Below are 26,412 nucleotides of genomic sequence, written 5' to 3' on the forward strand. Positions count from 1 at the left end.
TATTGAAGCTTTTGTTTCTCATCAGATCCCAAGTAAACAGTTCCATTAAAAAAAAAAGATAATTATAATAGTCTACGAGTATCCATCCATCCATTTTCTTGACCGCTTTTCCTCACTAGGGTCGCGGGGGTGCTGGAGCCTATCCCAGCTGGCTTCGGGCAGTAGGCGGGGTACACCCTGAACTGGTTGCCAGCCAATCGCAGGGCACACAGAGACGAACAACCATACTCACAATCACACCTATGGAGAATTTGGAGTGTTCAATTAACCTGCCATGCATGTCTTTGGAATGTGGGAGGAAACCGGAGTACCCGGGTTTGGATATTTATAATCTACTCTTTGTAAATAGACAAGCTTTGACAAGAAACAATCAGTGTCTCTTAGCAGGCTAGAGCTCTGTCAAAAATGATTACACAGAAATCTATCAGGGTACCTAGCTTGCTAGCTTACTAACAAGCTATCTAGCTAGCTAGTTAGCAAGCTAGCTTACTCTTGACCTTACTGAGGACAAGCGCGAAAGAAAAAGGATGGATAGCTGCTGAATTTATAAATATATTGCGCTGATTACAGTGGATATAGCCTACAGTATGTTTGTCTGTTTCCTTATGATTGACATACTGTAATTTGCTTTGTGTATAATGTCTCTTTGCCCTGTTTGTGTCCAGATTGTGGCTTTGGGTTGGTGCTTCGGTGACAAGGTCTATCTGAGGAGCAGTTGGAACATTCTGGACGGGATGTTAGTGATGATATCGGTTATCGACATCCTGGTCTCTTTTTTTTCCAACTCGGGTACCAAGATTCTGGGAATGCTCAGGGTACTGAGGCTACTGCGTACTCTAAGGCCTCTACGGTGAGTGACATTAAAGTTATAAATCCAACAAAGAAGCCAGACACCCCAACATTGTTTTTTATACTTTACATTACAGTATATATCACAAACATTATTGGAATTGGTGATAAATTATGGAATCAGGTCAGTCAGGTTCAATGTATAGCCTATTTGCACTATTATTAATGTGGACGCACATTCATGAAGTCACGCATACTGTAACAGCAACCATTATTTATAACTATGAATTTACTTAAGCATAATCAAAAAAATCATAATAGGACTTTACTATGTCTTCATTTGTTTTCAGTTAATTTTAGAAAAAATATTTACCAATCATAATTATGTTTTATCATTAGAAATCTATTTCCCATTAAAGAATGCATACATACTTATGTAGCTAATTTGGGGCAGCTGTGACATTATAATTGCTCAATTTGGAGGCAGTCCAAAAAGCAATTAACCACAATATGATGCAAAATATAAGCAGAGTTAATAGGGACAGTTTTTAATAGTGTTTTCTTCAGTTAACATGAGTCATAGCTCAGAATTGTCTCGTAGTTTGAAGGTCACAGGCTCACAGTCAAAAATCTCCCAGACCAACAAACTAAATGCCTAATGGCTCTGCCGTCTGCATATAAGGTTTGATACACAATTTTCCTAAATGTGTTTTACCAACATCCATATGAAATGTCCCATATTACTTTCATGATCACATAAAATTAGAATGTTAATGGGCCTGAAACGAAACAATAAGCATTTTGAAATTAGAGCCGCTGCAACTGTGCACTCGGCCACTTTGAAAAGAGCACCTCATTTAACTGCTACAAAATTCTCTCCAAGGCATGTGCCCTGCTTTATTTAATCCCCAGAGGGCAGTAAAACTGGCTGTATTACTGTCAGGTTCGTAAGGTCTTAGAGTCAGATTAGAAAGTAGCTTTTACAAGAGAAAACTGTGCAACATTTAATTTTGGGGAAATTGTGGGGAGCAAAGGGCAACCAGCTCTCAGTAAAAGCCGATCTGTCATTTTAAGGGAAAAGGCAAAATGGCAGCATGTAAAATAGGATTAGGCAGACTGTGTGAGGGCGGGCAGAAAGAAAGAGGGAGAGACTAGGAGTGACAAAAAGAAGAGGACTGAAAATGAATGAAGAGGAAATAGCTGAGTTTAGTGGATTCACACTGTGCTCAATCTAAGTGGCAGATGAGTTGCTAGACAGCAGTATGCGGTACTGTATTTATCAACAATGAATCTGAAATGGGAGAAAAGTTATAATGATATTGATACGCAAGCTTCTTATTTTCATACGGGACATTCTTGATCAAGATGTAAAATGTCATAACTTTGCACTGAACAATTGCAACTGGTTAGTTGAAGATTCTTGCCAGTAAATGAAAGAGAATGTAAATAAATAAGCAGGTTTTATGAAGTTGAAAGTTACACACAGTAATGTCATGAATTTGTTTGTTGATATGTGGCGTTTAGAAGGTCCTGGCTTAGTGAATAAGGTCAGTAGCTCTGGTTGGTCATTTTCCTCTTTTTTTTCTCTTTTTTTTTTTTTGGAGAGCTCAGTATTATTCATTCGGCAGCCTTCCTGAGTCAACATGTCATCATCATCGCTCTCTCTCTCTTTGTGTGTGCGTGTGTATGCGTGTGTGTGTGTGTGAGAGTTTGTGCTCTTTAATTCACCTGAAACCTGTTAAAAATCCCAAACCTTTCACCTTAACCGGATACTTCAGAGTCCCACTAGAGTCGGGAAGTTGTCAGGAGACCAGTGGAAGGATCAAAGGAAAGAAAGATGAAACAAAGTAAAATCCAGCACCAACCAGACACCACCTACCATCCACAGAGTTACAAAATCAAAATTTTCCACCAGCCCCAGAAACATCTAAATTCCAACAGATTAGGGACACCTCAAGAGACCAGAGGAAAGACTAAAGGAAGGAAGAAGGAATAGATGAAGGATCATTGGTTGGTCATTTTCCACACGCTAAGGTCTGCTCTGTACTCCTTGTGACCATTTTCATTTTATAGTGTGTGTTTGACTGCTTGTCACGCTGAATAAATGGCTGGAAGTGCATCGGCGAGTGTGGCTCATCATGCCAAAAAAAAAAATAAATTGTAAGTTGGGGCACTCTTAAGTGAAGGTACCACTACATTACCCAAGTGCAGCTTTGTTATCCTTCAACAAGTCAAACAACATTGTGCTAGTTGGAATATCAGCTTGTTGTCTCTGCTGTTCGATTGTGACTGACTTTCGCTTGTCGGGCGTTTGAATTAAATATGAGATTGTCTGTATTTTCCCCTCAAGCACCACAGTGCAGGAAAAGCTCACACTGGCAGGAAATGCTGATATACTGATGCGATTTACGATCAATCAGCAGTCATTTATGTGCACAAAGGCTGCAAATGAAAGTTGAGACTTTTGCTATGGGGGAAGTTTAAATAATGTGTGAAGGTATATACTATTGATCAAATACTCTAAAATGTAAATCCGTCTGTGTTTTTAAATCAAAGTACACATAACAACTAAACCAATTTTATAAAAATGTGCTACTACTGAGCCACCAAAAATTCAATGCAGCACAGACAGGCCAAGCAATGTAGCATAAACACCTGCAGCCAATGATGGCCAAGCAGGGCATGCCATCACGAATCGTAGGGGTCAGGTGTGCGTCTTGACATCCGTCAAAACCCTGAGACTGACTTATTGAACCCTTGGGGTTCGATTTAACCCACGTTAAGAACCACTGCCTTAAACCTTGATGCTGCTCTTTTTAAATGTGCTTCTCATAGTTAATAATGTATGATTTCTAATAACCAAAGGCTTGTAAAGCAGGTGGGTATCTCAGAGGGTGTAAAATCTGGGTACCAATCCAAAGTACTGTACTGAGATCATTTGTCCTTGATGACTTTTTAAGTCATTAAAGTCGACAAGAGGCACAAGAATGTGGTCTCTGCAGTTCACAGTATGATGCCCCTGCTTTAACACACACACATGCACACAATCATCTGTCAGCCTACGAGTAAGGAATGACAGACTTGCCTAAAAGAAAAGGCAGGATTTAAAGGGTAAGTCAACCCCCCAAAAAAAATTATTGACAATGTTCTATGCAGCCCCGCTAGTCTAAATACAGTATTTTGGTTAATATTGCGTTACAGCAGTTTTTATCAATATAAGGAGGCGGCCATTTTGCCACCTACTGTCGAGTGAAAATGACATCACAGTTGCTCAAGTCCCAGGTAACGACCAATCGCAGCTCAGCTTCAGAAAACAAGTGAGCTCTGGTTGGTCCTGAGTAACTGTAATGTCATCTTTAGTCGACAGCAAGTGGCAAAATGGCCGCCCCGTGAGATGGATAAAAACGACTGGATTTTGCTGCATGACTCATATTCCATAAATGCAATATTAACCAGAATGTCATGTTTAGAGGTGACATAGAACATATTATTGACAATAAATGTTTATGGTTAACTTCTCCTTTAACACTGTATGTCACCAAATTGCACTTTGATGTCACGCAACACAACCTACATTGCATCGACAGGTGAGCCAAGAAAGCCCATCTCGTCATACAATCCAGCATGATCCAAGCGTGTAGTTGGTTTAGAGACACTAATTCCCCCTATGGTTAACCCCTGTCAGCTCAGCCTTTGAGCTCATCCGTCACTTCATGATGATGTAATTAACCCCGGGCTCTCATTGGGTACTTAATGTGTTTGCTGGATTGTGTTTTGGATTGCAAAGAGGTGACTGCCGCCTGTTAGCACACTGCATGATTAACATTTCTTTCACGGCATACACATTACACAATTACGTTGTGTGCATGTGACAAGAATTCATTTTTCCTCATTTAGAAAAATGCACAAGACGAGACAGATAGTTTGACAGCTGAGCACTGATTGGTGTAACAATGGCGGACAAAGGGAAAATAATCAATAGAATACATAAAGGAGAAAGTTTTAGAAGGTGAAAAAAACGACAAAACTAACAGCTGCTTCATTTTTTATTCTCTGTATACTCTGCTCACCGTCCCTCCTTTCCTCCCTCACTTGTTTCTGTCTTCCTGAGTCGCTTAATTACATCCAGTGTTTACACTGTGGGAGCAAGCTTGCCACTTATTGCCCTACTTGTTGTTCTCATTTTTCGGTGTGAGGGATGTGCTGCTGGTGGAGAGAATTGCAGGTGTTGTAACAACAGTCTCTTCCTTGCTCTTTTGGAATAGCTCACAGAAAAAGGGTACACTACACTAGTTGGGTTTCCATCTACCCATTTTATTCGAATTTTCAAGAAATGCAAAAATAAAGCTGAATGGAAACCCTAGAAATTCAAAAAAGAGCCCAAAATTCACCAAAAAGTTTTTACGCTAAGAGGGGGTGGATTTTGAAGCGTACCGAAAAAAAGGAAAATGTCAATTTTGGCAGGACCGGATACATGTTGTACGTTTGTAGTCCCAAAGCAATGGCGGATGATAAAGTAAGGTATGTTTGGGGAGACGACAAAATCTTTTTGGAATTAACTATAGAAGCAAATATTAATGCAAATTTAGATGGAAAACAGCAAAGAAACGCTACAGTTTATCAAGAATTACAAAAGCATACTCATACGACATCATCGCACGGCGCAGCCGCTTCTTAGTCTTCTTCTTCTTTTAAATTACTAGTGGATAACATCTCTGTGGTATTTACCGCCACCTACAGCCTCGCTTGTCCGTTTTGCGCATTGTCAGTAAATTTGCTTAAACATTTTGAAACAATTGGATGGAAACTTGACTACTGATATAACGGCATATATAGAGAGTTGAAAAACAATATAAAGACAAATGTGTGAACATCTTCAGTACATCAATTTTATGCAGAGTACCTCCACTTTCAGGAGCTCAAATATACTTGGACAGAATAAAAGATAAAATCACATTATTTGCAATAAATGGGTGGAAATATCAATAGAAGGACTTCTGGACAGATTTGATAAAATTGTAGTCAACCATCTGGCATTTTAGGAGTCTAAGCAATGTGTGGGGAACGGAGCGTTTTGGACTTTGACTAGTTGTTAGGGAGATAACCTCAAAGAGCTCCCCAATTCCACCGACATGTCTTCCTATGAGCAAGCAGAGTCTTAAGGCTCTTAAGTGGGCTCTCTTCTCTCAGGGATGGAGGTCATTGAGGTGGTTAAAAAGCTCCTCCAGGTGCAGAGGTGCAAAATCCAGGCCCAGAAAGTAAAAACCGGGATCTAAACGAGCTTGTGAATTTATTTACCTGCCAGTTGAGTAGAAGCACCTGTGGCTAAAGCCAAACTGTGGCAGCGTTTTAACTTTCTGAACCTGGATTTGAGACCTCTGTCCAGGTGTAGATGAGACCCACCCAGAGTTTCTAGAGGCAGTGGATGTTTTGGGGCTGTGTTGGCTAATACCACTCTGCAGCATTGCATGGATATTAGGAGAGTACACCTTCTTTGGTCCTTCCTCGGGTCTCCTGACGGTCTCACGACTCTGGCTGGAAGTGTTCGGTTTAGGTGAACGGTATGGGATTTTTTAAATAGGTTTTAGGTGAAGTAATGAATACACACACACTGACACGCACGCACGCACATACACATATTCACCCACATAAAAAAAAGAAAAAAAGAGAGCAATGATGATGACGTCAAATCGGTAAAATTACCGAATGAACAGTACTGAGCTCTCAAGGAAAAGAAAAAAACAGTACAGGACAGTACACCTGGATTGGCAGGGATCATCAAGCTTCAATCTTCAACTCTCACTGGAACGGTTTGCAGCAGAGTGTGAAACGTTTGTAACACTCCTGCCCCCAAAATCCATGTAATTGTGTCACATTAAAACTGAAATAAATATTAATTAATTATCAGATAATTGGGTCGTCAAACTAGGTTGAAATTGAACATCTTCAAATGCTCAGTACAGTTTAATTCTACGGCAACGACAGACAATAAAATAAATAAAGATTTGACTTTGTTTTTGACAAATCCTTCATTTTACAACTGGTACTAAATAGCTACTGATCAACACCTACGTTTATACAGCATCTGTTGGATAGAATACTGCATTCTCACATTTCAAACAAATTCACAGAGAGCCAGAGAGGCGCAAACTGATGAGCTTCAGTCATCGACTCATTATTCTCGGATCAGTGCAATCGATCAGTGGCCTTGGTCAGCCCTGACTCCTTATTATCCCATGTCCTCTCTTAATGTGCTATTGACTCTGCTTTCACTCAATTGTCTACTCAGGGGAAAACATGCCACAAGAACAAAGACGGCAAGGAACGAACTGTGTAGATTAGCAACCCTGGCCTTTTTTGCAGCGTATCTTTTTTTTCTTGTCTTTTTGCCTTTGTTGTGTTTCCATGTGTTTTATTGACTGCAATTTATTGTCCATATAACTGCTGTTGTGTGTGAATTTTAAAAAGTACAGTACATGCTTGAGATAGTAGTGATTGCGATATAGTGATGAGATCATCTTTATGATTATTCATGGTATTCATAGTACATTTAAAAAGTAAATTACCACCGCTTGGTAAGAGGGTGTTTTATAGCAGCTGAATCCTCAACCTAGGTTTTTTTTTTGTCAGTGATATTTTAGGAGGGTTGTTTGACATCAAAGTCTAAGTCCAAGATGCAGCAATGTCATAACCCATATCTGCCTTTCTTCTCTCATGAGCCTAAACTTTGGTAGCCCATAAGTAATTAAAAAAAAAAACCTTGGGTGACACACCAAAAACACACACACACTGATGTCAAGTAGGGGGGTGGGCACAGAATATCATCCTAGGTGCCACAAATGGCCCCCGTACCGTAAGTTTAAAGACCACTGAGTTATTATAGTATGTTTTGTGTTCCAGTGTAATCAGCAGAGCACCAGGTCTCAAGCTGGTAGTTGAGACCCTGATGTCTTCACTAAAGCCCATTGGCAACATTGTGGTCATCTGCTGTGCCTTCTTCATAATCTTTGGCATCCTTGGTGTACAGGTAAGCGGTACAATTGAACATAAAATGCTTTGCACACAAGAACATTTTGTTGGAAAAACAACTAATAGAATTAATGACAAAAATGTACACCGCTTCTAGAACCTGCCAAGTTGCTATGAAGGAATATTTTGGCCACTCTAAAAAGGATAGTTAACTTATGTGATAAAAAGGGTTATGATTAGCAATTTTACGAAGATAAAGAAATAATATTATTCATGAAAAAAAATCACAATTTTATGAGAACAAATTTTAATGAGTGAATATAAAAATTGCCACATAAAAACATAACAGTCTAAGACCAGCCGATTTTGCTTTCCTTAGAAACCTGACATGACATGGGATCTCAGTTCACATCACAAACTTAAATTGTTCCAAGACTGAAGCAAAGCAATTTTCCCTATTAAAATAAATGGAAAATCCAGCCCCAGAACCAAGTCGCCTTCGAGCACAACCAGCACATTTCCAGGGTTTCCTAACAGCATAATATCTTGCACCTTTCCCCATCTTGGGAGCTGTATTGAGGGCTAATTTCATGAAGAAGAAAAAAAAGATGCATATCTGTATGTGAAATGTGTGACCCAGGAAGTGCATGTTCACACTGTGTGAGAGCCACATGAATGCAGTTCACGGACTGAGGCATAGTTTTTCAACTAAAATAATTATGATACCAAAATTTTGACGGATATTATATATTTTTTTCCAAACACTTTTGGTTAAATGATATTTTTGTTTAAATGATATTTGTTATTTTACTTAATAGATGGTTGTCCATCATTCTCTCCTGCAGGTTATTTTCTTTTCCACATTGTAACTCATTCAATGTGGCAGTTATTTAGGTTTACCTGACCAATAGTGATTTCATGGCATACTGCCCAAGGACTAATCATTAAGAACGAGCACAACACATTTGGTGTTGTCCAGTCGCCTATCTATCTACCTTTGGCACGTTTATACTGTAGACACCCTCTTAATATGGTGGTGACATGAAAGGTTAATAATACCCCAATGGTCCTGCATGTCCATGATTAGATGCTGTTGCTCATTAAATGGCTTCTGTACAATCTGGAGCATTGGTCTTTACCTTAATGAAAATGTTGGCAATCATTGGTTAACCTCTGTTTAATTGCATATGTGATATAAAAACAGCTTATTCCTGGTATTCCAATTTGTCTGTCTGTCTGTCTATCTATCTATCTATCTATCTATCTATCTATCTATCTATCTATCTATCTATCTATCTATCTATCTATCTATCTATCTATCTATCTATCTATCTATCTATCTATCTATCTGCCCACCTACCTACCTGCCCACCTACCCACCTACCCACCTACCTACCTACCTACCTACCTAACAACCCTTACCAAAAAGTAGTATACTTTAAGTACATAATATAGAGGATATTTAAGTATAACTAAGTTTATTTTTCCAGTGTACTTATTCTTCTACTAAAAGTAAACTTTTTGGGACTAAATTAAAACATTTTAGCACACTTAAAATTATACTTAAGTATATTAATAAGTATACTTTCAAGAATATGTCATAGTATATTTGAGTGCACTATTGAGTATACTTGAAAGTATACTTTGTGGTACACTTATGTCCACAGCCTCTAGGCTATCCAGCCACATGATCTTTAGGGCTTTACAAATAAATGTAACCTATAAGTTTGGTTCCTTACTTAGCGAGTGCCTTCTAAGTATACACTACAATATGTAAACTTTTTGTATATTATTTAGTATACTTACAAGTACACTTAACATTTACTTGCAGTGCAGTATACTTCCAATAAGTACAAGCAACGCAAACTGGATGTATACTCTCCTAATTTTTAGTATACTGTTAAAAAGTACAAGTATTAAGTATTATGTAAACCTTTAGTATTTGTTTTAGTATACTTACAAGTACACTTAACATTTACTTTGTGGAGTATACTTCCAAACAGTACAAGAAAAGTAAACTGGAAGTATACTCTCCTAATTTTGAGTATACTTCAAGCATACTTAAATATACATATTTTTGGTAAGGGTACCTACCTACCTAACTACCTACTGTATCTATCTGTCTTGCTAGCTAGCTGTCTATCTGTCTATCTATTCAGCTAGCTAGCTAGCTGTCTCTCTGTCTAGCTAGCTAGCTATCTGTCTGTCGACGCCAAACTTCCCATGGGGAGCAAAGATCCAACGAGTTTTAGAATATGTTCAGGTGACTTTGTACATTTCTGTGTTCCCAGCTCTTCAAAGGGAAGTTCTTTGTTTGTCAAGGAGAGGATGTCAAGAACATCACAAACAGGTCCGACTGTTTACAAGCCAGCAACAGATGGGTCAGACACAAGTATAACTTCGACAACCTGGGACAGGTCAGAACTCCCAGATCCTTATGTTTTTGTTTTTTATTGTTTTAATCATTAGACACCTTAGAGGGAAGTTGTAAAAGCTTTATTTTCAATATATCCATCAATTTCAAATGTTCTCGTTATCAGGCCTTGATGTCTCTATTTGTTCTGGCATCAAAAGACGGCTGGGTGGATATTATGTATGATGGTCTAGATGCTGTAGGAGTAGACCAACAGGTACCGATCAATCCACTAAAGCATTTGGTCTTAAATATTATGTCTATGAATCCCCTTATGTATTGTGTGTTTCAGCCAGTGATGAACTACAATCCATGGATGTTGCTGTACTTTATCTCCTTCCTCCTGATCGTGGCTTTCTTTGTACTCAACATGTTTGTGGGAGTTGTGGTGGAGAACTTCCACAAGTGCCGACGCCACCAGGAGGCTGAGGAGGCCAAGCTCAGGGAGGAGAAGAGACTGAAACGCATGGAGAAAAAGAGACGGAGTAAGGAGAAGGAGCTGGCTGGTCGGTAGTCTTTCCACATCTTTCTGAGTCCTGCTTGGTTTGAGCCTGAGCCTTTTTTTTTTCTGTTTGCTTTTTGATTTTGCCGAGTCTGGGCGAACGCAATTTGTGATCTAGCACCAAAGTAGTGCTTTTTTTTTTTTTGTAGTAAAGCCCTTTCCCTACACCCCCCTATTGTGTTCCCGAAAGCCCTATTGTGTGGCTGTTTTTCTTGCAGTCTAGTGGTCACTTGATCTGACACTGCAAACATCCTTATAGACTCTGGCTGCTTTTTCTTCAACTCCAACATCAAACTGATGATGAAGTTGAAAGAAAAGCTACCCCGAAAGAGTCCGTTTGCAGGGTGAGGAAAGATGACAGCCAATTCTTGACCCCATCCTGCCTTTGCTTGCCTGTCTACTGGAGACATCATGCTTGGGTTGGTTGGCCCCCTTGGAGCATGCCCGTTGAGTTCTTACAGACGGGGCTTGCATGGTGGGTTACAGAGCTAGAGGGAGGGGGAGTTGTTGGTCATTAATTGCCCTGATCTAAAACAAGATGACTCCCCTCCCTTCCCCTCTTTTTGCATGTTGTTTTAGTACAGCCGCTGGGGCAGGGATCGACCAAAGCTTGAAAGATGTGGTCTTAGATCACTAGAAGACATTTAGGAGTTAAATCTCCGCTTGCCCCCCTCCCCTTCGGCTGTATAGGAGTTGATGACAAACTGCTTGAGTGGTTTAGTGCAATTCCACTGCCTCTTAAACCTAAAACGCATGCTGGTGTTTGCTAGCATTGAAAAGTACCTTTACAAGAATTAAATCCAGAGGAACTTGTTGGGTACATATCCACAAGGAGCAGTGGACTCTGATGTCCTAAAGCTACAGAAATGATTCCATAATATGTATATGATCCTTTGATTTAATGGTATTTTGGATTGAATGTATCTCTCTTGAGAAATACAGATGACTTGAAATTGATCCCTGGGGGGAACCCTTGCACATTCAGTCATGAGAGACCCATTGGTTGTTTTACAAACTACACAAAACCTTTCTTGTACATCAGTCCTCCTGGAGTTGTGGCAAGCCTTGTTTACGGATTCCTTTCCCAAGACTTTTTTTTAAATGAAAAAGTACTGAGCGATACGGTTTTCAGATATAGGAGATTTTAGCAAACTAAAAAGAAGATTAGTTTGTCGGTAAAATCCATGGTCAAATGGTTTAAAAAGTGGGTATAGGTTCGTTTGAAGATTGTTTCTTGCTTTTTGTTTTTCTCCGTATAAAAAAAACAAACTGTTAGTGCTAATCCAAAGAACTGGACTCAGAATCACTGGAAAGACAAGATATAGGCACATAAACCAGCTTAATCTTTCACTGCTTCCTTCTGGTCTTACTCCATCCCTCTTTCCCTCTTTCTCTCTCTTTGCCTTTCTTCCATCTGTCCTTCCTTTCTTGCTTCCTTCTCCCACTTCCTTACTAACATAGTCTCATTCCTCTAGATTTAATGGTTCCAGGGGTGAGTTGGGCCCTCTCTGAAGGCACATTAAAAGGTACCCTGTTCCCAGCATGCTCTGTTTTGTCCCTTAACTCCTCACACTGCCACCGACCATGACCACCCACCATGGTGGCAAGGGTTCTAAGTTCAGTAATCATGGGAGGTAGGGTCCCATCACGTGTTCCCGCCCTCCTGCCTCTCTCCCCATCAGCCCTCATGAGGTCCACTGGACATGCTTTTGTTTTTTTTTTCTGTTGTGACTTTGTCTTTCACAGCTCTCTTACACTGTCCGCAAACCATTCGCTGTCCACTGCACCACACTATGCACCAGCCTCATCAATAGAATACTGCCCTGGGCTTCTTGAATTATTATTGATGCAAAAGTGCTAAAAGTTGTCATTGAATCAGTGGAACAAATAGTATTGGAAGTACAGTATCTGCTTTATAAACCAAGAGGAGGGAAATCATCTTCAAGCTGCTATTATAATACAGCATCCAACCAAAGTAAGTACACTACCAACAATGTTTTATTTTAGTAGACGCCAAAGAAATAAAGCATGTTGTTGTCACTGTTGTTGAACTGGTTGAGACAAGTCCAACTAGGAATTCAGCAAGAAGATAATGGGTATGCAAAGTGCTGTCAGGGTCGCTAAGTGTGTTGAAAGTGTCCATAATTGACATATGCTTCAATTCACATTAGTCATCTTGATTATTTTTCAATATCAATATTATATACCTATGGTCACGAGCTGTGGGTCGTGACCGAAAGAACAAGATCCCGGATACAAGCGGCCAAAATTAGTTTCCTCCGCAGGGTACCCGGGCTCTCCCTTAGAGATAGGGTGAGAAGCTCGGTCATCCGGGAGGGACTCAGCGTCGAGCCGCTACTCCTCCACGTTGAGAGGAACCAGTTGAGGTGGCTCGGGCATCTGGTTCGGATGCCTCCTGGACGCCTCCCTGGGGAGGTGTTCCGGGCATGTCCTACTGGCGGGAGGCCCCGGGGACGACCCAGGACACGCTGGAGAGACTACGTCTCTCGGCTGGCCAGGGAACGCCTTGGGATCCCGTCGGAGGAGCTGGCTGAAGTGGCTGGGGAAAGGGAAGTCTGGGCTTCCTTGCTAAAGCAGCTGCCCCCGCGACCCGACCTCGGATAAGCGGAATTGAAGACGTAAAAAAATATCAAAAGACCAATTTAGCTCCTAGCATAAACGGCTGCCTTTTGTGTTGTTTGCCAAGTTTAAGTTGTTTATAAAGTCATGTGCGTCAGTCAGCCAATCATAATAGCGTACTGCACGATACATGTCACCACACTTAATTAATATTCATGACGCTTACGACTGGGGGGTCAAATTTGGTGGTACAGTCATGCTAAATGCATGTAGACAACAGTGGCAAAACCATTTTAGCATTTTTCCTCGTAATTCATTATTGTCATTCGGCAGTTGGGGTAGGGCCAAAGGCGAAACGAAAAACAAGAAAGAAAATCGCTTACCTCTTCGAGACGGTGGTGGTCGGCAAGGGATCAGGATTGTGATCTGTAGAAGCAATGGCCCCCAACAAAATGTTTACTACATATGATGGTGAAGGTTTTCACTTCGGTCGCGTTAAACTGGTCTTTTGGACACATGCAAACGTTGACCCCCGTTCACATTTATCCCTCTGAGATTTTGGCTTTGGGAAACGAATACAAAAAAAAAGCATCCTTCATATGTGGACGGTCGTTGTGCCTGGAGTCGTTTCTGCAAGTTCCATAGCAGCAGTGTTTACTTGTTTCTGACATAAACGAGAATAAGAACAAGCAGTGGTTGTTTGCGAGAGCGCTTTTATGTTTACCACATTCCTGTTCACACAGCTGCCTTCCGGTCTAAAAATAGCACTCGTGGTCACCCTATTGTCCTTCCTGACATGTGGCATCGTCACGTGGGTTATGCAGCCAATCGGGTTCCTGTATTGTGAATACAGGAATGCGATTGGCAGTGTAACATGAGCCCAGACCTGGAAGCGAAGCGCTTGAACGCGTCATCATTGAACAAAATTACATTTTAAGCAGAGCGGCTTATTATTTTGCAGTGAAACAAGACCACGAATATACAAATTAACTTTTAATACCTTGACTATTGTGAAATCCCTAATTATTACGTTTTTTCATCCACGCCATGTCATCATCTAGCTGGCCAGATATAAATAGTGGTGGGCAAATTTTGGCCTGTGGGCCGGATTGTCGATCACCCCTGAGGTGAAAACAAAGGTCATCGAGTTTTCTGTGCCAACCATAACCTTTAAATCAGGGGTGTCAAACTCATATTAGCTCAAGGGCCACATGGAGCTAAATATATTACCAAGTGGGCCGGACCAGCAAAATCATGGTATATAAACTTAAAAACAATTGGCGTCAGTGATACACAGATTTTCGCTATTTGCAGCCCAGCCCTAAATAGCGGCGCTTAACAGTAAATGCATTGTTTAAAAAAATAACGTAAATGCAAATGGTTCGTGGCAATACTTTGCCCGTATGACTTCTGAGCATGCTATATCTACCTGTTTTGCCAGAATGCATTGTGTGGCGCAATAATGAAGTTATAGGATGTTTGCACGTTTTGTTTGATTTATTTTGGTCTTTGTTGTTTTTTTGTTTTTTTTTCAACAAACCATAACAATAGGTTATGTGAAAAATAATGACATCCAGGTTAATTCCATGTACAAGTTGCATTGCTCAACTGAGGACTGTTTGTGAAATTACAAATTCATATGTTTTAAATTTTGGTCATGTGTTTAATTGGTCCAACATTACTAAAATGTTTTACTTTGCAAGATCATCTCGCGGGCCGGATTAAACCCCTTTGCAGGTATGATCTGGCCCGCGGGCCGTACATTTGACACCCCTGCTTTAAGTCATTCTGAGGTCCAATTTTAGAAGAAAAAAAAATACAACTATTGCAATGAATTACACACAGAGCCAGTGATGGTTATATACCACGAGAAGCACAGCACTGATCCCTCCGCTCATCCATGCTAAAACGGTTCACATAACAAAACATGCCTCTAGTTAGAGGCAGATTTTCTACAAAAAAATGTTGTGCTTAACTTGAAAAGTTCATTTGTAACTCAAGGTTTCACTACGCATTGTATTTGTATCTTGTTTAAAGAAAATAATGGTTGTTGCCAGCAAGTCAGCATGATCCAGTTTAATCGTTCAGAGTGTACAAATGCATTTTATTACAAACATTTGCATTTGTGTCCAACACTCTCACACTGATACCTAAATGGACACACGCATTTCATGTATAGCTGTATTTTATCAATTAATTTATTCTGTGCCCCTCCACCTCTCTCTCTCTCTTTCTGTGTCACACACACACACACACACACAGTCTGATACACACACGGTTTCTAACTGAATCTGGGTCAGCGCTAACAGAGATAAATCTAACCGGAAGTTTCACATTGACTTTCTTTTTGCCTCCTGTTCCTCCATGCGAAAGATGTAATTAATAGCGCTGGTCCTTTAGGGAGGGGCGGCCATGGGGATTACAGGAGGCGAAAGTCTCTCCCCGCCGGATGTGTTAGTAAGAATATGGGAAAATGTAGACTCGGAGGACACCCGCTAAAGGTTGTCAAAGTTGCAGGTGATTATTGTTGATGCCACAAGGTGTAAAGTAAACTTGCTGTAGGACATTTGTGGAGCAGGTCCAACATGAATTTACTGCCCCTGCTTGGCAGGTTGCCAGAAAACACAAGTCTTGCACTCCACTTTGAATACAATAAACCGTTAAAGTATTCCAAAGAGACATAGAAAGGTCATACTCAGCCACATGATGTATGAATGTAATATCCATTAAATTAGTTAATGGGGCTCATTGTCCTCTGGATACATTAAATACCATATTTACTTCTCCTTTGACATGAATGACTGATGAGTTTTGTTCATTGAATTGGTGAAAACAGAGAGAGTGATGGCTTGCTGAAAATGTGAATGTAATGGCCAGTAAAGTTGATTAATTTATATCTCAAACAAGTCATTTGTAGTACGATTTTTACAGCAAAACTGCACTTTTGCGGCAGGAAAGGCCACCCAACAGGAATCATTATAAATGTTTTACATTGGGAACTTTGTCGATGAATATTTCATCTACAGAAATGTCAACAAGAGAGTGCAGGGTGGCAGAAACCCTGAAGCTGCAGCAAATGTAGTGATGAAAGAGACAAAGTGTACTTTTGAAGTGGCAACTGATTGGACCAATATGGCCTTTGTCTGTTCCTGTCAAGTTGAGTTTATTTTGAAGATATAAAACTTCCTCTGTTTCTACTTACATTGTAATCACACAAAGAGTATATCTACTAAAGCTAAACAATTCCAAATACAAATACATTTGAGCAACCCACATACATCCAGATGTTTCTTGAGTAGACAGAATTAATCTGCTGTCTATAACATGTCACTACTGTATAAACACAATTAAAATGCTAACGCTCATTATTGCCTCTATTTTTTAGCAACCTGGGCATTGCTGCATGTGCATGTGTGCATGTGGAAACGCCTCCCCAAAAAATGGCATTTTATTTATCCACAAAAGGACAGCACTTATAGTGTTTATTTATTTATTTATAATTAAATTAATCAAAAACCATATAAAATTTAAACAAATTACAGAACATTGTGAGAACAGCTATAACTAACTGTTTCAGCATGTTAAAATGCTGTTGCCAGGCTCCCCTGCCAAAGATACCCAAGTATTAATTCATACAGTCTGCAAATGATTTTGAAAAAACAATTCACTCTAAACAGTACAACAAAAGTACTGTATAGGAAAAACTGCGTTTTTTTTTTTTAAATGTATTATTCGGATTTATTTTTATTATCAACTTTGCCTTGTCTACTTTTTTATGGTGTTTGACCTCCATCCCATCCATTCCAAGCAAAACTGTTGTACTCATAGATTATGTATAAAAAATGATGTTGTTTTTGTACTTCTACACACTCTGCAATCTGGAAGTTACAATAGTCGTTACTACTCGTTAGAATGATGCTTAAGATTGTGTGCGCAACAACCAAACAAAATCCTGATGTACCATTTCTCGGACTTTATGTCACCTTGAAGTATAAGTGGCACCAATCAAAAAGTGCATCCTGAACAAGAAAACACATTCAAGTTGCCTTCTTGTTGTGTTCATTTATTTACAACAATTTTCAAGCGTCAATGTGACCCGCTCAAATATTTTATTATCCAAAATATCACATAACTCACTGCATTGCTATGGAATTTAAAAAATGAAAATGGAAAATGGAGGCCAGCAGTCTAGTTCTAATCAGTTTTATTAATTCTAGATTTACCAAACGGGTCATTTTGACCCACATCATAAAAGGAGAGTTTAAATGGCTTACCCTAATTAGATTCCAAAGGTGGAAGGTCGGCCTGTACTGTATATCATTTGCCATAGACTACAACCACTTCTACTACTTCTTCTTCTGAAGTTTCTACTTCTTCCTTTTTGGTTTATTAATCAATTTCAAACAGAATACACAAACAAATTGTGAACACTACACAAACATGTTATTAATACAGAAAAAAACTAACAAACAAAAAAGCCAGGGGGAATATTTAAATAAAAACATTAAAAAATATATGTATATAAAAAATATATATTTTGATGTACTGTTTGGTTTCCATTTCAAAAACAATTGTTTCGAAAGACTAACTTTTTGATTTGTGCATGTGAAGTTTCGCCAAAATGATTATCAAGTTTATTAGAAAGCTTTTTGATTTTATTTTGTTTACTATCACTATTACAGAAACCAAACAGTAATTTTTTTTCCAGAAAAGACAGAAATTAGGTTCAATATGATCAATAATAAAACAAGACACATCTTTCCAGAATCTGTTGGTGTAAGGACAGAATAGGTGGACCAATGTTTCACGGAATGAGCAATCAACACAAATGTCTTTCTTGAACCTAAGGCGATTATTTTGGATTGGATAATACCTATGTATACTATTAAAAGAAGTGTAAACATCAACAAAACCAGACCAGTAAGAAACCACATATGGAGTTGTAGATATTACAATTGTTGTTTCTCACAGAAGTACTTAGACAAAATTTGCCTATTGAAGTTGCCTTGGGGTCCAATTTAGGCAAAGAGACGTTTCTTCCTACCGCTCTCTCTCAAAAAAAAAACCAGATGGAATAGCATCCATAACTGTAGCGAACTCCGTAGGAGTAACTGGAAGGTTAAATGTGTTCAAACATTCTGAATTGTTCAAAAATAAACCTTCATTATTGAGTAATTGGCTAACCAGAATGATGCTATTACTAAACCAATTTGGATTAAAAAAAAGAAGGTCTATTCTTATGCAAGATAGGACGGCTTTTCCAAATAAAGCTTTTTTTGGGAGAAACATTGTGCTTGTAAATCAAAGACCAAGCCAACACCATTTGTTTCTGGAAATTGGATAAAGATAAGGTTTATTTTTTTTTCAATCTTGTAGCCACATAAAAACTCAGAACCTCCAACTTGAGAAAAAACATAATTAGGTATAACATTTTAGATAGATGTGGACAAAAACTGTTTCTTCTTCTTCTTCTTGTTTAGGAAAAGAATGTAAATAAGAGCGGCAAATAAATGTATTTTTTCAAAATCAAAAATCTTCTACTACTTCCACTATACTATTCTTCTTCTACTACTACTTTAGGCTACCTCTTCATTCTACTAATTATTATTTTCCTTTTTCTACTTCAACTACTACTTCTTTTACTACTAATTCTGTTTTCTTTAACGGTTGGGAAATACTTTCGGTGGACTACCACAACCTTCAGAACGAAGGTTGCAATCGTGGTAGTGCGCCTAAAGTTTTTTTGCCAACCACCAAAATAGAGTTAACGCGATTAGGAAACGGATTTTGGATGCTAGTCCAAGCTCTAATTCGTTATGCAGTAAGTCACACCTGAGTATAAATTGCAGAACCAGCTAAACTATGAACAAAAGTGTCAACATGACATTGCATATATAACACCTTTATCTGCTGTGTCTTTGAAGAGCGTTCATTGATATTAAATAGCTATGGATGGATGACTTGTGGTCGTGGTAAGTCGAGGGAAATTGACGTCTGGTTGAAGTGAGCTATTGTATATGTTCATGAAAAGGGGGAAGGGTTAACACTGTTACTGTAAAGAAAAGAAAAAAGAAGCTTCCCATAGTTGTGTGCCTTGTCATTGCTGCTGTCCTTGTTGCTCCGCCCTCCACTCCATGCTGCCCAGTCGCTTTCCTTTACCATCCAATCCCACATTTCAGTTGGTTCATTGCTCAAGTATGACTCAGAAAGAGGTGTGTCAGTCCGCCATGCAAACCAGCACAATGTATGTGTGTCCGTCTTCCACAAGCAAAATGTGTTTGAGTGCGTGTGCGTGTGAAAAATCACAATGCCTATGTGTCACTGTGTGTTTGACAGTACGAGAAAGTGTTTGTTATCACGCCTTATCATGTTTGAATGATTATATGTCTTATTTCTTTGATGCTTTCCTTCTGGATTTGGCAATTTGCTCTGCTGCTCCTCTCCAGTCTGAGTCATGACATGGTGACTGTACTTTCTTATTGGTTTTCTTTCTTCTTTCCCTTTGTAGGCGTTTCTTTGATATTTATCAAGCAAGGCAGCAGAGCATTTTGGAACTCCAGTTTTTTTTTTTTTTCTCCGTTATTGTCTTACAGTGAATGTTCCTGTCAACAATTGTTTTTAGACTCTGTGTTTGCTGGATTTCAAAACCAGGCTGACAGTGTTTGACTCCCAAGGCAGACACAGAGTATAAAGGTTTGCCCCATTCATCATGAAAGAAAGAGGCATAAAAGCAGATGCTTGCATTATAAGTGACACGACGTGGCAGATTTAGGACTGAGACGCAGAGATAGGGGTTTGAGGCCAAGGCAGATATTTATTAACAAAAAAAATCCTCGATTAGAGGGAAAAAACAAAGGCTATTAAATGTTAAACTAAAGGCGCTCCAAAAGGGAGGATGTCTAAACTACAAACAAAACAATATCACTCCTTAACTTAAAACTATACTGTGGCTATACAAAACTACAAACCAAAGTTCTGACAAGAGACAGGACAACAAGGCTGAGGACTGCGACTGGCTTGAGTGGCTCTGACGAAAACACTTAGGAGACGCAGACCATTTAACACATGAGGGTAATGGGAAACAGGTGGACACAATCAGGAAGGAAGGACACCACACGAGGAAAGGCAAGTGACCTGAAACGAAAGGAGTCAGAATTTTCAAAATAAAACAGGAAATGACAAGACAACCTCACCGCGGTGTGACAATAAGACGCTAAAAATCTAGATGATGGTTTTAATCTACCATGAAAGAGCACTGCTTTACATGCCCACCTCTTCATTTTAAAGCCATCCATTTTATCACCAATCTTTTTAGGTCGTTTACATCAGCCATTGCATTTCATCCCAAAACACACTTTTTTTGAAGTACCACTGCCTCAAGTCACATTTAGAGGAGCTCCAGCAAAGCCATACCAGTGTCGTGTTGCTTCAAGTATCATGATCAGACCTAACTTTACTTTGAAGAGCACAACCTTCACATCCTCAAACCTCAACTTGGCGCCCTCATATGATCACCACATTCTGGGCACATGCACAAGAGTATGTTCCAGAACCATATACTACATAACCAACCTAACATACGCTCACCTGCACAGTCACAGTATACCAATGGTGCTGTACTGTGGTGTTCTTTATTCATCAGTCCCAAACAAAGTAAAAGCTACCATGTCTGTATTTCCCAAAAAAAGACCACCTCAGAAATATATGGAGTATATTTTTGAGAGCGGCCACATCCAAAAGCAACTCCCAGACCGAGTCCACCTCAAGATTTCACTCGCGTCACAAGTCGAGTTTTCTCCAGAAAAAAAAAAAAAAAAGTCGAGTTTATATGATTTGACACGAGTTGAACTGTTTGAAAGAGAATGTTGAGGCGCATCAGTCTTGCGGTTGTTTTTGGACCAGAGTTATGTTAGAAGTGTTTTTCTTCATGTCTGTGGATGACGGAATGTAGACAGTCAGCCGAGGTGGACTTAAATCTATAAGTCTAGAAAACTAAATCAGGAAAATGTACAAACAAATTACATAAATTTTTGCTATTGACATTAGCAAGAATAAAAAATGAAGAAGCATGTTTATGCAGAATCAACAATAAAAAAAAAGTTGTACTGTTCATACATTTTTTTTTTTAATTGATGAGCAAGCCACAATTAGATCTAAGTCCCCCCCTGGCCCCTGTCCAAAAAAAAAAGGTATTTGAAGTTTTTTTTGATTGAATCGTCTTGAGGAAGGGAATGCTAATTGCTGTCTTCTCAGGCTGCCGAGGAAGCATGCGGGAAGGCCACATACAGGAAAAATTGAAGGATGCAAGGACCACTCTGACATTGTTTAACTTTATCAAACATGTTAAAACGAATAGGTGTAGCACGTTAGCACTTTTTGTTTATTTCTAACAACTGTTAAAGGTGATAAGGCAAACAGTTTAGGATTTTCAAGTTTGGGAAAAAGAAGCTTCATAAAGCTTCATATTTTTTTTACTCATCTAGATGGTGCTTTTGGTTTAAATATAAAGGCTAGTGCAATGGATATTGATTAAATATCCACTCTATCTTTAAAACAAGAGTGCCATCTAGAGGAGTAAAACATATATCAAATGTGCTTCATGAAGCTTTCATGAAGCTTCATTTTTCAATCATAAGGAATACATCTTTGCATCTGAAACTGTAATATCTTAATTTACAAGGCATTATAAAAATAAATATTGTTACTTTTATTTTAGTTGTAAATAGTTTCTTTGCATATTTAGAAACACTTTATAAGTCAAATTTATTAGTAATAGTAGTCATTAAAATATATATATATATAAATATATATATATATATATATATATATATATATACTGTATATATATATTTAAAGAGAGAGCAATGATGATGACATGTCAAATCGGCAAAATTACCAAATGAACAATACTGAGCTCTCCAGAAAAAAAAGAAGGAAAAAAAAGTAATAGTAGTCATGGGAGTTTGGGTGTCGGGTATAGTAGGCGAGCTCACATCACCGAGAGGGCTTTTTTTTCTCTCTCTCTTTCACTGATGGCATGATGATGCAACTGAGAGGTCAAGCAACCTTTCCCTTCCTCATCGGGTTCAGTTTGGTTCACCCTGCCACCCTTTCAGGGTGGAGGGAAGAGTTGAGGAACAAATTAATCTGACTATTTCTCTCATGTTAGGTCTTTTTTTCCTGAGAAGAGCGATGTGGAAAAAGATGAGAGGAGGCAATCAGAGAGACAGTGTGAGATGGTGAAACCTTCTGCTTGAAAATATAGTGGCACCTTGCTCGTCTATAAGCTCAATAAGACATACACATCGAATAATATTGTGTAGCTCACATCACATGGTAAGATGAGGATATTTGATTGAACTGCTCATACCAGCTAGCCACAGGAAGGTTTGTCTTACTTTGTCCATTGACTGATTTGCCCCACTCATCTACAAATCTATAAATAAATGTATGTGACCACTAACTAACCTCTTTTTCAGGTTTAACCGCCCGCTCTATAACACAGCAGCTCTAATTTACACTGTCCCATTGTATTACCTCCTATCTCACTTTATGAATGCCTCCCCAACCTCCTTCTTCAATGCGCCCTGTCCCCCAACCCCCAACCCCCCCCTCCAAACCCCACTTCCAACAGAAGCTCAGAGTAAGCCCTACTACTCCGATTACTCCCCCACCCGTTTGATTATCCACAAGTTGTGCACCAGCCACTACTTGGACCTCTTCATCACCATCGTCATAGGGCTCAACGTCATTACAATGTCCATGGAGCACTACCAGCAGCCAAAGGTCAGATGTGGTGCAGGGGGAAAGTGGGGTAATAATGTTAACCTGACAATTTCCAAGGATTATTCCAGCTTGCATATATATATTAGGGGTGTTAGAAAAAATTGATTCGGCAATATATCACGATATTACAACGCGCAATTCTCGAATCGATTTTTAAACATACTTTTTTTTAATGGGAATATTCAACAAAACGTCTTACTTATGGTTAGGATTCACACATTAAGCATGGAAGAATGTTATATTAATGGAACTTTAAGCCTTAATATTTTATTTCAGTGCTGTTCAGACATGAAACAGACTGCAACCTGTTTGTTAAATGCAGTGGCTCAGTTATAAGCCTGAATTTTCAGCTAAATAAATACATTTTCATACAAATCTTACAGTGTACATGTACAAGTTTACTGATTAGTATTTTCGAAATTTCAGTTAAAATTTTTTTCGCAATAATCAGTTTATAGATTCATATCGGAATTAATCGGTATCGAATCATGACCTATGAATCGTGATACGAATTGAATCGCCAGGTACTAGGCAATTCACACACCCCTAATGTATATACATATATATATATATATATATATATTCCAAGTTCTTGTGGCACATTTGGGTCTAACTTGAAAGTGTCTTTTTTTTTTTATATGTATATATTGACAGCCTTAATGATGATATTCATCTTCTCTGCTCAATCTTCAGGAACTGGATGAAGCATTGAAGATCTGTAACTACATCTTCACTCTCATCTTTGTTCTGGAGTCAGTCTTCAAACTGGTTGCCTTTGGTTTTCGACGCTTCTTTAAGGACAAGTTAGTATTTGAATAGCTGACAGACACCACGGAATTGATGAGATAATTTATCAGAGTGCCTCCAAGACAGTTCAAACACAAGTCTCCCAAAAACATTTGCGGTAGCTTAAACTTTTTGGTTTTGACAACATGTTTCCAACAGATTGATGGAAACAGGTTTTTTTTTCATTAGCTCATCAGAAGATGGTTGAAAACTGTATGAATAAAAAACGCCTCATTAAACGGCCATAAAACAAGCTGCCTGAGATGATTTCATATCTTTGAAATCTCTGGCTTGCCAATGAAAACCACACCGTAGCGCGAAAGCACGCACGCACGCACACGCATTTCTCATTAATATGAAAGCGGCCTCACACAGACCTCAAGTGGAGGCATCATAATTTTGGAACTAATTTACTCACAAGGTGGTCAAGTCCATTCTTCGCGAGAGTTGATTCTGACACAACACACTCAAGCACAGGAATTGGATGAACATGATTAGCACAATCACTCATCGTTATTGTTTCTAACTTTTTACACATTTATCAGGTTCCAAACATTTTCTGCTTGATAGAAAATGCCAGGATATGAAGCAGCTGGTGTCTTGTTCTATAAAATGGAAAATATTTAATTCTTGTCTAATTAGTCTAATTACCCAGAACCTCCAAAAAGTCTATAATCAAACATTTATGTAAGTTTATGTGACTTCCCAAAAATATTTGCTGTGCTTCACAAATTTAATATGCATAGGTTAATTGAACACTCTAAAATGTCAGTAAGTGTGAAATTGTGTGTGCGTGGTTGTTTGTCTATTTGTAGCTGCCGACTGGCTGGTGTACTCTTCCTCTTACTCTGAGCCACCTGGGATAGTCCACCACAGCCCTAATGAGGAGAAGTGGTATCGAAAATGGCTGGATGCAAAATTGAGCATGTAGTTAGGCTTGTTTTTCGGATAACTAGCTTCTCCCAAAAAGCTGCCCTAGATGTTTAAAAATGATGCACAGTTCCCTCCAAAAGTATTGGAACTGCAAGGTCAATTCATTTGTTTTTATTGTATACTTGAGACATCTGGCTTTTAGTTTCAAAAGTAGAAGAATAACAGCTTTTTTTTCTTTTAATTATTTTTTTATTTTATTTATTTTTTCTAGAGAGCTCAGTATTGTTCATTCGGTAATTTTACCGATTTGACATTGATCATTGCTCTCTTTTTTTTATTTATTATTTTTTATTTTTTTATTTATTTTTTTTTTTGTATGTGGGTGAGTATGTGTGTGTGAGTGTGTATTCATTAGTACACCTAAAACCTATTAAAAAAAATCCCATACCGTTCACCTAAACTGAACACTTCAATATAACAGCTTTTATTTCATGGTATTTACATCTAGATGTGTTAAGCAACTCAGAACAACACTTTTTGTTTGAACCTACCCATTCTTCAAGTAAGCAAAAGTATTAGGACATGTCACTGATGGGTTTCTAGTTGCTCAAGTGTTGCCTTTTATTATATTTTATTTCTTTGCCTTCATCAAACGGGTCAGCCAAGGGTATCAACAGCAGTTGATGACAAAAACATTGTGAGAGCTGTGAAAAAACAAAAGACAAGAGTCAGTGACATCACTCCACCCGGCAGTGGTGAACGTATCACAGTCCACAGGCCATACCACAAGATGCAAACCACTCATCTGTAAAAAGAATCAGATTGGATTTTACAAAGAAGTACAGAAATGAGCCACAAAAGTTTTGGAACAAATGAAGAATGAAGTCAGTGCAGTGAAGGCAGGCTTGATGCAGTTATTGCAAGGAAGAGTTATGCAACAAAATATGAAATGTTATTCACTTTAAAGGGGAAATCACCCTTAAACATTTCTTGACAATAATATGTTACATGTGACCACACTAGTCTGAACCTGACATTCTGATTAATATCACATTTGTGGAATATGAGTTGTGCAGCAAAATCCAGCTGTTTTTATCCATATTAGGGGGCGGCCATTTTGCCACTTGCTGTCGACTGAAAATGGCATCACAGTTGCTCAGGGCTTAGGCAACGACCAATCACAGCTCACCTCTTTTCTTAAGATGAGCTGTGATTGGTTGTTACCTGAGACCTGTGCAACATTGATGTCATCTTCAATCAACAGCAAGTGACAAGATGGCCGCCACCTGAAATGGATAAAAACTGCTGGGTTTTGATGCTTAACTAATATTCCACTAACGCAATATTAACCAGAATGCCATATTTAGACTAGTGGGGCTGCATAGAACATCCATCCATTTTCTTAACCACTTGCTCTTATTATAGTAAAAAAAAAAAAATGGGGGGTTGACTTCCCCTTTAAAATTAACATATTACATTATCTTGTCAAAATCATATTCCACTAACGCAATACATGCAATTCTCATTATCCACTGGGGTTAGGCCCAAAAAAATACCTGCAGTAAATTAAATCCGCGAAGTAGTTAGCTTTATGTTTTACATTAATTATGAATGTTTTAAGGCTCTAAAACCCCTCACCACACAGTGTATACACCTTTCTCATCGAGGCAGTTACATTTTCTCACATTTCTCTCTTGTTTAAACATTCTCAATG

General features: G+C 38.8%; 1 protein-coding gene across 20 annotated transcripts in view; it reads left to right on the top strand.

Moving 5' to 3' along the window:
- The window catches only part of cacna1g (calcium channel, voltage-dependent, T type, alpha 1G subunit), a 235,239-nt gene that overhangs the window by 184,041 nt on the left and 24,786 nt on the right, over positions 1–26,412 (top strand). For 10 of the 20 annotated variants that reach the window (XM_077550124.1, XM_077550123.1, XM_077550122.1 and 7 more), the window contains 8 exons: positions 666–850; positions 7,690–7,816; positions 10,050–10,175; positions 10,299–10,388; positions 10,464–10,677; positions 12,149–12,199; positions 22,888–23,039; positions 23,733–23,842. In XM_077550124.1, coding sequence (XP_077406250.1) covers positions 666–850; positions 7,690–7,816; positions 10,050–10,175; positions 10,299–10,388; positions 10,464–10,677; positions 12,149–12,199; positions 22,888–23,039; positions 23,733–23,842 — 1,055 coding nt within the window. The remainder of the gene's footprint in view (positions 1–665; positions 851–7,689; positions 7,817–10,049; positions 10,176–10,298; positions 10,389–10,463; positions 10,678–12,148; positions 12,200–22,887; positions 23,040–23,732; positions 23,843–26,412) is intronic. The other 10 variants (XM_077550112.1, XM_077550121.1, XM_077550113.1 and 7 more) reach the window with 7 other exon arrangements.

This window comes from Vanacampus margaritifer, chromosome 18 (genome assembly GCF_051991255.1).
Source record: "Vanacampus margaritifer isolate UIUO_Vmar chromosome 18, RoL_Vmar_1.0, whole genome shotgun sequence".
NCBI classification, from domain to species: Eukaryota; Metazoa; Chordata; class Actinopteri; order Syngnathiformes; family Syngnathidae; genus Vanacampus; species Vanacampus margaritifer.